This window comes from Giraffa tippelskirchi, chromosome 12 (assembly GCF_054371585.1).
Source record: "Giraffa tippelskirchi isolate mGirTip1 chromosome 12, T2T-mGirTip1v1.2.pri, whole genome shotgun sequence".
Classification (NCBI taxonomy): domain Eukaryota; kingdom Metazoa; phylum Chordata; class Mammalia; order Artiodactyla; family Giraffidae; genus Giraffa; species Giraffa tippelskirchi.
Window position 1 is genome coordinate 93936957 of NC_137286.1, and position 13426 is coordinate 93950382.

Sequence of the window (13426 nt, forward strand, 5' to 3'; positions counted from 1 at the left end):
TTTGACTGTGTGGATCACAACAAACTGGAAAATTCTTCTAGAGATGGGAATACCAGACCACCTTACATGCCTCTTGAGAAATCTGTATGCAGGTCAACAAGCAACAGTTAGTCCTGGACATGGAACAACAGACTGATTCCAAATCCGAAAGGAGTATGTCAAGGCTGTATATTGTCACCCTGCTTATTTAACTTACATTCAAAGTACATCATGTGAAATGCTGGGCTGGGTGAAGCACAAGCTGGAATCAAAATTGCAGGGAGAAATATCAGTAAGCTCAAGTATGCAGATGACAGCACCCTTATGGCAGAAAGCGAAGAACTTAAGACCTCTTGAGGAAAGTGAAAGAGGAGAGTGAAAATGTTGGCTTAAAACTCAGCATTCAAAAAACTAAGATCATGGCATCTGGTCCCATCACTTCACAGCAAATAGATGGGGAAACAATGCAAGTAACGAGAGGCTTTTATTTTTCGGAGACTCCAAAATCACTGCAGATGGTCACTGCAGCCATGAAATTAAAAGATGCTTGCTCCTTTTAATTAAAAGCTATCATAGAAAAGCTATGATAAACCTAGACAGCATATTAAAAAGCAGACACATTACTTTGACAACAAAGGTCCATCTAGTCAAAGCTTTGGTTTTTCCAAGTCATGTATGGATGTGAGAGTTGGACTGTAAAGAAAGCTGAGTGCTGAAGAATTGATGCTTTTAAACTGTGCTTTGCAGAAGACTCTTGAGAGTCCCTCAGACTGCAAGGAGATCAAACCAGTCAATCCTGAAAGAAATCAGTCCTGAATATTCATTGAAAGGACTGATGCTGAGGATGAAACTCCAATACTTTGGCCACCTGATGTGAAGAACTCACTCACTGGAAAAGACCCCGATGCTGGGAAAGATTGAAGGCAGGAGGAGAAGGGGACGACAGAGGATGAGATGGTTGGATGGCATCACTGACCCAATGGACATGAGTTTGAGAAAGCTCCAGGAATTGGTGATAGACAGGGAGGCCTGGCATGCTGCAGTCCATGCAGTCCAAGAGTCGGACATGACTGAGCAACTGAGCTAAACTAATACCCCTCATGTGCTAGCACAGCACATTGTGGACGTCTTCCATAAAACCCGTGATTCTATAGTAAGCACTGATTTATCACACTATTCTCCATGAATGGAAGAGCAATCTAAGACCAACAGACCTTTACTGTTTGCCCTTGTGCTCTCATTAGCAAGCAACATTGACAGTTTGTATCATGGATGAATGATTTTAGAAAAATTGTGTCTAAATAAGAACTCTTATAACTGTATCTATTACAAGAACTGATTGCCTGTTGGTAAACTTCTGGTGATACAGGAAAACACAGAAGTGAAATTCTTCATCTCCACAAATTCACGCTGCTTTTCCAGAAAATTTGAATCCTATGTTAGGGTCAGACAGTAGACTCTTCAGGTTTCCCTGAGCTTAGGAATGTAAAATCCAGGGCCTCTGAACTGGATTGCTACTGACTGCTCAACACCATACTATAAACCTGCGTCTAATATAACCAGGCAATTGGATAGAACAGTATAATTTAAAACAAAAATGGTGATTGTGATACATCCCTGAAAAACCTGAGTCCTTAATAATGAAACAAAAACAAAGAAGGATCTGATTGTTATAAACCCATTCCTTAAGGTCTCACCAATTTACTTTGCACAACACAATGCTCAATGTAAAACACTAGCTCTCACAGAACTCTTTCAGGCTTTTGTTTATTGTTTCATTTTTTTTCTTTGCTTTTATGGAATTTTTTATTATCTTACTTGTTTCATAATTGTAGTATGTAACTCAAGGGAACACAAATTCCATAAGGAAAAAGCCAGACCACCAGTGTAAAAATATATGCCAGCTGTTTAGAAAAAGTATTTACTAAAAGTTCCAGTTTTCCAATCTGTATGTCATTTTAGTCCTGACCTATTAAATATAGAAAGTCTGCTTTAATTACAAATTGTGGGTTATTGAAAAATGGTAGTAAAACCAGGGCTTTGAGATTCTGCTTCCAACTAAGACTCGATGTTATAGTGTTCCAGGAACAGACTATAAGCCTACATCCAGTGAAAGTGAAGGCGCTCAGTCGTATTCGACTCTTTGCGACCCCATGGACTGTAGCCTACCAGGTTCCTCCGTCCATGGGATTTTCCAGGCAAGGGTACTGGAGTGGGGTGCCACTTCCTTCTCCAGGAGATCTTCCTGACCCAGGGATTGAACCCGGGTCTCCCGCATTGTAGGCAGACGCTTTACCGTCTGAGCCACCAGGGAAGCTACATCCAGTAAGCCATCCCAAAATGAATTTTGTTGTTCATAGGAAGAACTCAAGAGAACACTAAATGAAATGGGGAAAAAAACTGTCACCAATATAAAAACAGTAAAACAGCATTTTTAAATGTGAAAGACTCACACAATATAAGAACTGCATTTTCAAACATACCTTGTCCATTAACTTACTGGCATGAAGACTCAAGCTGTTGAAGAATATCTTTTTGCTCAGCAAATGCATTTCTTCAATGGTAGTCAACAATGTAGTTGCGCTATTTCCAATAATGCCACTAAAAGCAAAGAATATTTCTGGTTGCAAGCAGGCCTAAACAATTTAGCTCTATAACTGGGTAGAATTCTTTTAAAAGATCCAAATTTAAATAAAAGTTTTTATATAGAATATAACCTGTAAATTAAAACAATTACTCTAGTTTCATACAGAAATGAGTTTTTTTTTTTTTTTTTCTTTTAGGTTAGGTGATAAACAAATGAAAGCAAATTACAGTGTTTTCAATATCTCATAATCTCTTAGAAAAGTAGTGGGTTAGACTAAACCCTTATAGCATGCAAATCCATGTGGCTATTTTTCCACTATTACAGTAAATGCATGTTTTGATTATCTAAGATCTGATTTTAATTTAAAGGAAGCCATTCCATCAATAGCTTTATGGAGAAAATATTATTAATACTGAGCTTTTTAAATTAAAACTTATGCCATATCAGTAACACATCTGCAAATTATAAAGTATTATGATTATATAGCTGCCAAAAAAGTATAAACTAATTATGAAAAATTTGGTAACATTTTTAAATAACTTCTGTACATCCTATAACTCTCAATTTTCTACTACAAGGATATTTCTTAGACTTGTCCAGTGGGGTTTCTCATTTTTTGCAGAATGTAACACAATCATGTATATAAAACAATTTCCAATTTTATTCTCCTATTCATGTACTGAAAGTGATCCTTCTGTTCCTGATACTGGCACGTATGTAAAAAGTCATTTAAAATAATTTTTTTAATAGACTATCAAAAATGTAGCTTGGAACACCACTGTTTTAACACAACTCACATATAACATGGTCTTACAGTGAGTGACATTTACTATACGGCTCAAGTGTACGTATGCTGTCAAGATATATGCATGGTGAAAATGAATGCAAATTTTGGAGCTGAAGATTATATTTTAGATAAAACAAGTGGTTCCTAGATAAGACAAGTGGTTCCTAATCAGATAAAGTCACTTTAATTTAGAGAAGATACGATAGCTATTAACATTACTTAGAGAAGATAAAGCTATGGTTCTGCTTTACCACTAATGGAAAACTGAATGTTAAAGAAGAATTTTGTCAATGTATGGCAAAAACTATTACAATATTGTAAAGTAATTAGCCCCCAACTAAAATAAATAAATTTATTAAAAAAAAATAAATAAATAAAGAAGAATTTATGTTCTTTACATCCAGAATAGGACATTTTACTAATTATGTCCTATTCTGTGTACAATATAGAGTTGCTTTAAGTGCCATGGATCTCGAATACAGAAGGACTCAAAAAATACTTCTATTATAGACTTACACTGCTACATAAGCTGTGCGTGTGCAAATGTGTGTTTGTGTGTGTACAGTTACACTTGGAAAAGAAAGGAAAAAGGAAATAATGGACCTCAAACTACAACATGTATAATATGCAAATAATGACTCATATGGTGTGGAGGTTCCAGTAGTTTATACTTAGTCAACAAATAGAATACACACACACACACAAATATTACACTGTGTTCTAACTGAAATGAAGTATGACATGGGATTTAATGAGCACATTTAACCATTCCACTTACCTGATTGTGTGGTGGTAAAATTTGAGGAGGTTAGAAATTTTATATAATAAAACTGCCCCAGGTTCAGCAACTATTACTTGTTCAATTCGAACCTATTAAAACATGTGACAAAAAATTAAACATTTCTTAAAAGTGTAACTTTTTCTTCATTAATCACATGTGATGTGAACAGCATTAAAGAGATTAAATTTCATGATTATAGAAATCACATACTTCCTTCTAAATAAGTAATATCTGAATATTAAATCAGAGGATGGTAAAACAACACAAAAAATTTAACACAGGTATTCCCTGGTAGCTCAGTTGGTAAAGAATCTGCCTGTAATGCAGGAGACCCGGGTTTGATTCCTGGGTTGGGAAGATCCCCTGGAGAAGGGAATGGCAACCCACTCCAGTATTCTTGCCTGGAGACTCCCATGGACACAGGAGCTTGGCAGGCTACTGTCCATGGGGTCGCAAGAGTCGGACCCGACTTAGTGACTAAACCACCACCACCACCATACTCCATGAACAAATGATCCATTACCTAAAGAATCTGGCTCAAGGCAACTGCTATCAGAAATAATCAATACAATGAGATCATCTTGAGGTTTTTTACCAGCATATAATGGAATTTAGTTCAGCAATGAACTGCAAAGCAGCTGTTACATGCATAAAATTATCAGTAAAAAGGTACTGCTCTTATAAACCAACAGTAAGGAAAAAAAAATGAAAAAAGTTTTACCAACTAAAACAAGTTTAATATTAATTGGAGAACAGGAAAGCAGATGGATCTTGAGTCTGTGCCAACATATTTGTCTAATTATAATACTACCAGGGCAGTATCTCAGATCTAGTTCAAAATTAACTTGAAACACTCAAGATTAACTACTGGGAATCTTTCTAATTAAAATCCATCCTTCACTAATTTTTCCCTTACTTCACATTCCCTAACTAACAAATACAATTTAAACTACACTGAATGTGCTTACTTACATATTACACCACATCTATGCTTAAGCTGCAGATAACATTATGTCTTCTTGTTTTCTAACTAGATTCTAAACACAGACATTGTATTTTCTAGTCCTTTTACATCTCTGCAGCACTTAGCAGAATAATACATATGCAGGAGATGTTCAGCAAATACTTTTGAAAGCATTTAGATTTTGGAGTATGTTGTAATATCAATGAATATGATCTGCTAAAATATTTTACATTATAAATACAAGTAATAGTATACAAAAACCTTGCATAGAAAATTGGCAATGATTATTTTAAAATGTGTTTTATGATATGACATTAATGTGTTAATTTGACAAAATTACAGCTTGAATTCAAGTTGCTATTTCTTTAAACTTCAAATAAGGCAATAATTTAACCATATAACATATATAAAATATTTTATACAATATATACAAAGTATTTTACCTTTAGAGGCCTGCACACACCCTCAGTGATATGGCCAACAACTTCTTGAATATTTTCTTCAACACCTACAGTTAATTATAACATAACTGAAATTTTTTTCATATTGTACTGTTTCACAGAAGTACAAAAAATCAACTAACACTGTGATTAATGGCATTAATGATAAACATTTAAAATAACCATTAATAGTATTTTATTAAGTTCAATATCTTTTAGGATATTACTAACTATATTAATGTCTGAACCTAAAGCTCTATAAATTCATTTGACTGCTGATTAATGAAAAAAGATTGTGAAATTAATTAACTGAAGGAGGTGATGAGTAGATGTATTAGGATCTGCTCCACAAACTCCTTATTCTAGGCAGACGTACTAAGCACACAAACTGCAGGTATAAGATGGAAAACACACCTTACAATTTAATGTAAAAACTGAGATTTACTAATTATTGACCACTTATCAAGGTCTGTACCATGTACTTGGACATGTACAGCTTGTAACCACCTTCAATTTCACAGATGGAGAAACTGAGGTTTAGAAGAATTCACGCCATTCCCACGGAAGAACCTATTTCTAACTCCAGTTACTTTCTTCCTGCCTCTTACCGTAGCCTCTCATGGATACTTCACTAACAGCTTTTAGGAAATACATTCTTCTAAACTGGGTTATTAGGAAAACAGAAAACAACTTTAAACAGTGTAGACTGTGTGCCAATCTATCATAGATGCTGAATCTAGTGTCAGTATCAATGAGGAGGTTGAGCCCTGCGCCCATTTGCACAATGGCCTCTCCTGGAAGATGACCTTGTGAACCAGCAAGGTGTGGGGCCACGCCGTGCAAGACAGGCAGGTGACACCCCCCACAACACATCCCTTCCCTTCCTAGCAAAACCAGAACATCTTAACTATCCACTAACCCCTTCTATCACAGGTATCTCAAGACAGTCACAACTAAGAAACTGGAAATTCTGCAAACAGATGTTAGCAACTCAAAAATAATCATTTTCCTTCTTTGAAATTAAGACAAAAATTTTAAGTACATTCAGTACATAGGCAATTATTCAAAAAATTTTTAAACAGTCACATGAGAATGAAAAAAGGGGCTGAGTAGTATTAATAGAAAAGAAAGAAGTAGGAGCTTCGAAGCTCCTACTTAAGAAAAGTCACTGAGCCTGTGTGCTTGTAGACAAAACGGAGACAACATCCCCCTTTGCCTTTAGAGGATAGTGATGTACAAGATGTGAGACAACGTACACCAGGCACTCCAGAGACACCTTGAAAGGGGAGCAGAGGGGTCCTGGCTCACTAGGGAAGGCCCCGAAGGTCCAGTATAGAAATGTTATCAGTTGTGTCTCAAAATGAAAGTGATGGAGAAGAATTCACGAGAAAAGGGGAAACTAGAGAAAGGAAAACTAATTAGGATGCTTACTGAATCACCTAGGGTGAAGAGTTTATCTCCATGAAGAAAACAGCAACAAGAACAGAAACAGAGACATCCTGCGTGATGTGCTACATCTCAGAAGAGCAGGAACCACCGGGTGACCCACCTTGGGTAGTTACATGCTTCAAAAGAGCTTCAAGGTGTTCTTTTTCAGAAGCAGTAGCTTGATGGAGCCAAGCCAACATATCTCCTACGTATCTAATGAAAAAACTAAATGTTAGTGAAGATTTCCTTCAGAAAAACACTGAATACCCCAATACTGTCTGCTACTATACCTCAAAGGGTCATGGGAGTGCATTTCAATGGGTCTAGGGGTACCTCCTGGGCCCCCTCTTGTAAGAGCATCAATGAATCCACGAACCACTGTACTTCTTCTGGCTGTTCCAAACTCATCTAAGGTATACCTAGAAGAGACAAGTTATTAACAAACAACTGTTTTTCTTCCTAATCGTTATATCAAACTATTCATGCACTTTCTCAGATAAGCTATCTAATGCTTTTACACAATTCTCTCAGGCAATACTGCTTTAAACAAAAAATATTTAATAAGTAACTTTATCACAATGATAATCCAATACAAAGGTACACCTTTTTATGTCTAAGAAGGAATGCAGGGATTTACAATCAGTAACAGAGGTTGTGGCAATAAAGGATAAAGCAGGGGATTTGGTAAAAGTAAAATTCCAGACAAGGTGGAAACCCTGAACTCTACAGGTTTCAGTTGTCCACCCCTTGTCCAAAACATGACACTCCACTGCACACAGAAGGCCTAGGATATGGTTCTCAGAGGCTGGTTACAGTTAGAACTCTGCAATCCAAAATATAAGACTTTTCCTTCTACGTTAAAAAATTCTCATGCATATTATCACAATATACCACCAAAATTTGTCCAAAATATACTATTCATATTTAAAAGTTTATTTTGACTCTAATGTTAAACATATTACATGCTACTTGAATTTACTGACCAGCTATGAATTAAGAGCAAATACTTTCTTTCACATATATTTATAAGTTATCAATTACAGTTGGCGGGGAGTGGGGGAGGACTTTCAAGGCTGAGGAAATTTTTATGGAAAAAAGATTTTGAACTGGAAGATTAGACCATTTGGGGTCAAATGATAGGACGGCTAAAAGTTACCAAGAGTCTCTGTTTCCTTGACTAGAATCAGCCTTTGTTTCTCACTGTTGCCATTGGATGCCCAATTGAAAGTTCTATTTTAAATGTACACAGGAAAACAAAATATTTTTCCGTAGTCCCATGTCAGCAGATTCTAGATCCATGAACTTTTAAATCTCTAAACCGTACTCTACTAAATGTTGAGAATTATTTCATTACCCTACATATAAAAAAAAGTTACAAAAATTTCACCAAAGTTTTCAAAAGAATTTCTTAGGCTACACTGCCTTCTTTAATATGCTATTGATTTAATGAAAAACCCACATTTTTTTCCTAACAGAAGAAAGCTAGAAAGGGGGGATATTTTTAAATAAAAGTATAGTGAAGCAATCAATAGCGATAAATTGTTAGGACTCTGAGCCTTTTTAAAGGACTATGTACCAGTAACCAGATCATGGTTGTGTGTGGTTTTTGATTTTAGTTAAAAGGAAATGGTTTTGAAATTCCATGTAGTGACATACCAGCAATACGTCAAGATGAAAATGCAGTTATCAAGCTAAGTTTTGCAAAAGTGCACAGTTGCTTTACATTCACTTTGTTTTTTTAAACAAATTAGAAACAAGGTGCTTATTTCTATTTCTTCCCTCATGCTCTTAAAAATATAAATGCTTAGGGTACAGAATGCCTTCCTTTAAAGACCATCAGTTCTATGAAGTGTCTTGTGATCAGATTTATGACAGCACAAAATTCACAAACTTTTTAAATATGTAAAACTAATCTTCCCCTGGGGACCCAAATGACTGCATGATAAACAGAAACAATGTAACTTCTGTTTCTAGGACTATTCACTGTGACCACAAGTTATATTAGAAACCAGTGAATCCACTGGCATTTTAAACCCCGTGAGGGGCAATTTTAAAAGTCTGACAAACACTAGAATCTAATCTTTTTACTATAAAATATAAATAAACGTTAATATTAATGTTAATTTTCCTGCAATAGATATAATTTGAAGCAAGAAGAGCATGAGCTAAAATGAACCTTCAGTGATATCTGAAGACATGAAATCTCTTTTCCCAGAGACAGAAGAAAATTTCCTTGACCAAAAAGAGATTCTTTTCCAACATAGGTCAAAAACTGAAAATGTAGCTTTACCAAAGTGAAATGTCAAAATGATGTTAAATATTCTAAAATGCCTCTAGTTAAAATAAAAAATTAAAATCCCCAGTTTTTATGTTTATCCATAGTAGAAAAGGAAAAATTTTGGTCAAAAAGCAAATAAAATGAAAAACTTTTCTCCAAAAAAATTAAAAGATAAAAGAATGATGTAAAAGCCTCTCTAAGAAATGCAACAAATAAAGAATGAAAAAAAATCAGCATTGGCAGGATTGGGGGCAGGAGGAGAAGGGGATGACAGAGGATGGGATGGCTGGATGGCATCACCAACTCGATGGACATGAGTTTGGGTAAACTCCGGGAGTTGGTGATGGACAGGGAGGCCTGGAGTGCTGCAATTCATGGGGTCGCAAAGAGTCGGACAAGACTGAGTGACTGAACTGAACTGAAAACATGTAACAAAAAAAGAATGAAAAAAAAATCAGCATTGTACATATTACTATATCCTTTAATAATTGACATGCTGAAGGTTTACCAGTGGAAAGAAGACAACATCAATTTGTCCATTTCTACTTGCAATAAATTTCTTTTTGAAAACACTTCTGTACTTGATGTATTAAAAGTTAATAATGCATTAGCATTCCAGTTATATAAGACCTAACAAAACCTGAGTATGGCAATTTTCCCCAAAGACTTCAATAATTGACATTTTCTTAAATGTGATACGTATACATTTGAGACCCAATAATGAACAGTGAAGCGTCTCTACTTTATTTAAATCAAGTTCATATAGTGCCATCTGGTGGTTAACATAATACATTATAAAGTTTTTCCCTAAATTTAAAGAAACCACCACTCTGAAAACAGATGATTACTTAAGATGAAAGGTCAATTTTCCTTTTTTCCAGCGTTCATCTTATGGTACTCAACTGGCACTAAAAATCTCCTTCTTCTGCATTCAACAGCCAAGTGTTTAACCATCCACACTGCACTATGGCCCCCATCCCGTGTGTCCTGTGAAGATGCGTCTTCTTTGCCTATTTTAGTTCTATTGTCTCTCAAGCATTTTGCCTTGCTGTCAGGTAGGCCTTAAATACACTTCTCTTTAGCTGAAAATTTTCCACTTTATCTCCTTTCAAAATGAAAATAATAGCCAATACTTTGTGATGAGTAAAGCATGATGCTCAACACCTTATGGGAACATTCCAATTTTAACCTTCACAACAACCCAGCAAGGGAGGTACTATTTTTATCCTCATTTCACAGCTCAAGGAAACCAAAGCCTATAAAGGTACATGGGTTCATCACACACAAAAAAGGCTAACTCAGAGCCACCATTTAAACCATTATGCAATACTGCTCCTTTCCAAGTGTCAATCAAGAATCAAAACTTAGAAAAAATACATTTATATGGTAGAAGTCAGCTGACCTTTTCAGAGGCCCAAAATACATGAAGGCCTTTTTAAAAAACAATTAACCTTGTGAAAAAATATGAACCTGTGGACACTGTTACACATTATTAAACAAGCACCAAATGTTTCAGGTACCATAATTACAATCAAACACCAATACCTTACAGTGAAAAAACTGGGAAAAGAAATTTCGAAGACGATAAGATATGCTGAGCTGATGGTCAATAATGAGCATCAGCTTATCCCAGGAACCCACACAACATTCAGATCTAGTGTGATCCAGTTCCTGCTACTAACCCAGCAGCCAGCTTCTGCGAATTCCTAAAGGTACATATTCCTCCTCAACCCATGCACTAGCACCGCTGTCCCTCAAGCTGGGATGTTCTCTCCTCCCTTTTCACCTTGGAAAATGCCTGTCAACCTTCAGATTTTATACCTACTTCCCAGAGGAAACTTTCTCTAATGTACACCCCTTGCCCCACCACAGACTACTTGAGCAACAAAGCACTTGAGACTTGAGTTTTAGGAAAAGCAATTAACGTTACATTAAAGTGGATTTGTTTACGTCCGGTTCCATAAAGTAAAGCAAGTTGAAGGCAATGTTTTATTGATGGTAAGCCTGCCACACTTAGAACTGTGCTTAACATACAGTGAGTACTCAATAAGTAGCACTGGGGTGTGATTATTTTATGTATCTGTCCCAGCATTTGTGTTCTAAAATCTTATTACAGGACAAGTAATGTTCTAATCAGAAAACAGAGTAAGAAGGAAATCTTCTAAAAATATAGAAGCGTGTAAAAGACATGACTTAGAGCAGGACTGAATGCACGAGTTCTCTGGCCTCTGTCTCTGGAATTTTAACTCCCTACTTGGTCTCCCCATTTTCATACTATTCCAGACATTAAAAATAAAAAAGGATTTGAAGGAATGGATAAAAAAGATGTGGTACATATATACAATAGAATATTACTCAGCCATTAAAAGAATGAAATGATGCCATTTGCAGAAACATGGATGGACCTAGAGTGTCATACTGAGTGAAGTAAGTCAGACAGAGAAGGAGAAATATCGTATGACATCCTTTATATGTGGAATGTAAAAAGAAATGATAACAGATGAACTCACTTACAAAACAGAAAGATGCACAGACTTAGAAAATGAACGTTATGGTTGATGAGGTTTGGAAAGGGGTAATTAGGGAGTTTGAGAAGGTCAAACAGATAACCAATAAGGGCCTACTGTAGGGCCTACTGTACAGCACATGGAGCTCTGCGCAATGTTATATGCAAGCCTGGAAGAGAGGGAGGTCTAGGGGAGAATGGACACATGTATATGAACGGCTGAGTCCCCTCCCTGTTCACTTGACACTAACACAGCATTGTTAACCGGCTGTACCCCAATACAAACTAAAAAGTTTAAAGACTGAAGACAAAAAAAGGACTTGAAAAGGAAAAGAAAACTAAAACACAGAAAAATTAAAAATATGTAAGTTAATAATGCATGAAGTTCTTATCCAAAGCATTATCACATAGCACCTGGCTGTCATAACTTACAGGATTAAAAACCTGAACTCTTTCTTTTCTGGAATCCTACTAATGGAATTCTAATTTTAAATCTTTTTTCATCTCTGGGTAATTATTACTTATTACTCTATTTGACCTCCATCCCTCCAGGGCAGTGTTGATAAAGGAGTTTTAGTTACATACAATTCCAAGGTAATTAACGAGATAGCATAATGTGGCAAAGACCTTAACCTCCGCATAAATAAGAGGTAGTCTAGATATTGGGACATCTTGGTTTTCCTATCTGTGTTGCATTCTATAGCATGTAATATGCAATTAGGCTGATGCTCCAATGGTACCCAGATGAGATAAAAATATCACTGTAAATTATATTGCTCAAACTATTGTATATAAATTTGATTAACACTGAAATTCAATATAAATTACCAAAGAAAAAGTAGATTTGCTTTTTTTATTAATTAGGAAAAAGTCATTCACTCACTTATATAAGACAGGTCTGTCCTGCAAGGCTTCCATTGCCTGAGTTAGTACTGGAGATATGTCACATGATTCTTGTGTCAATGTTCTGCATTCACCTGAAAAAGGGTTAATATTGTAACACTTGTTAAAATACAATTAGGCCTTTATTATGTCCATTGTACAACCAGAGTCTAAACATCACATTTAAAAAATGCTTGGAAAGCCTAGAGAACATACCAATAAAAAACTAGTTAATGCTGCCAAACTAAACATTCAAGCTTAAATAAATATTTAACTTGAATAGACCACATCTGCTATGCGGCATACAACATATTTCATTATTATAAGAAACCAGAGTTCTGAAGAAACCAATCAATGAACAAATATGCACTAAATAACTGCTATACACACAGCAATATCAAGAAGGGAAGGGAATACTAAATATTCATCACCAGTTCTTTACCCCAGAGGCAATCTTTAAGCAGTTTGGTAGAATGTTTATATGGGTAACTAATACATACTGCTACTGCTACTGCTAAGTCACCTCAGTCGTGTCCGACTCTGTGCGACCCCATAGATGGCAGCCCAGCAGGCTCCGCCGTCCCTGGGATTCTCCAGGCAAGAACACTGGAGTGGGTTGCCATTTCCTTCTCCAATGCATGAAAGTGAAAAGTGAAAGTGAAGTCACTCAGTCGTGTCCGACTCTTAGCGACCCCATGGACTGCAGCCTACCAGGCTCCTCCATCCATGGGATTTTCCAGGCAAGAGTACTGGAGGGGGGTGCCATTGCCTTCTCCTAATACATACTAGTAAAA

At 36.1% G+C, this 13426-nt stretch overlaps 1 protein-coding gene across 6 annotated transcripts in view; it reads right to left on the reverse strand.

Annotated features, from left to right (window-relative positions):
• COG6 (component of oligomeric golgi complex 6) overlaps positions 1-13426 on the reverse strand; it is a 53224-nt gene that overhangs the window by 26034 nt on the left and 13764 nt on the right. For all 6 annotated transcript variants that reach the window (XM_081547744.1, XM_081547746.1, XM_081547749.1 and 3 more), the window contains 6 exons: positions 12634-12727; positions 7257-7385; positions 7088-7179; positions 5542-5606; positions 4132-4223; positions 2463-2580 (listed from right to left, as the gene is read on the reverse strand). In XM_081547744.1, coding sequence (XP_081403870.1) covers positions 2463-2580; positions 4132-4223; positions 5542-5606; positions 7088-7179; positions 7257-7385; positions 12634-12727 — 590 coding nt within the window. The remainder of the gene's footprint in view (positions 1-2462; positions 2581-4131; positions 4224-5541; positions 5607-7087; positions 7180-7256; positions 7386-12633; positions 12728-13426) is intronic.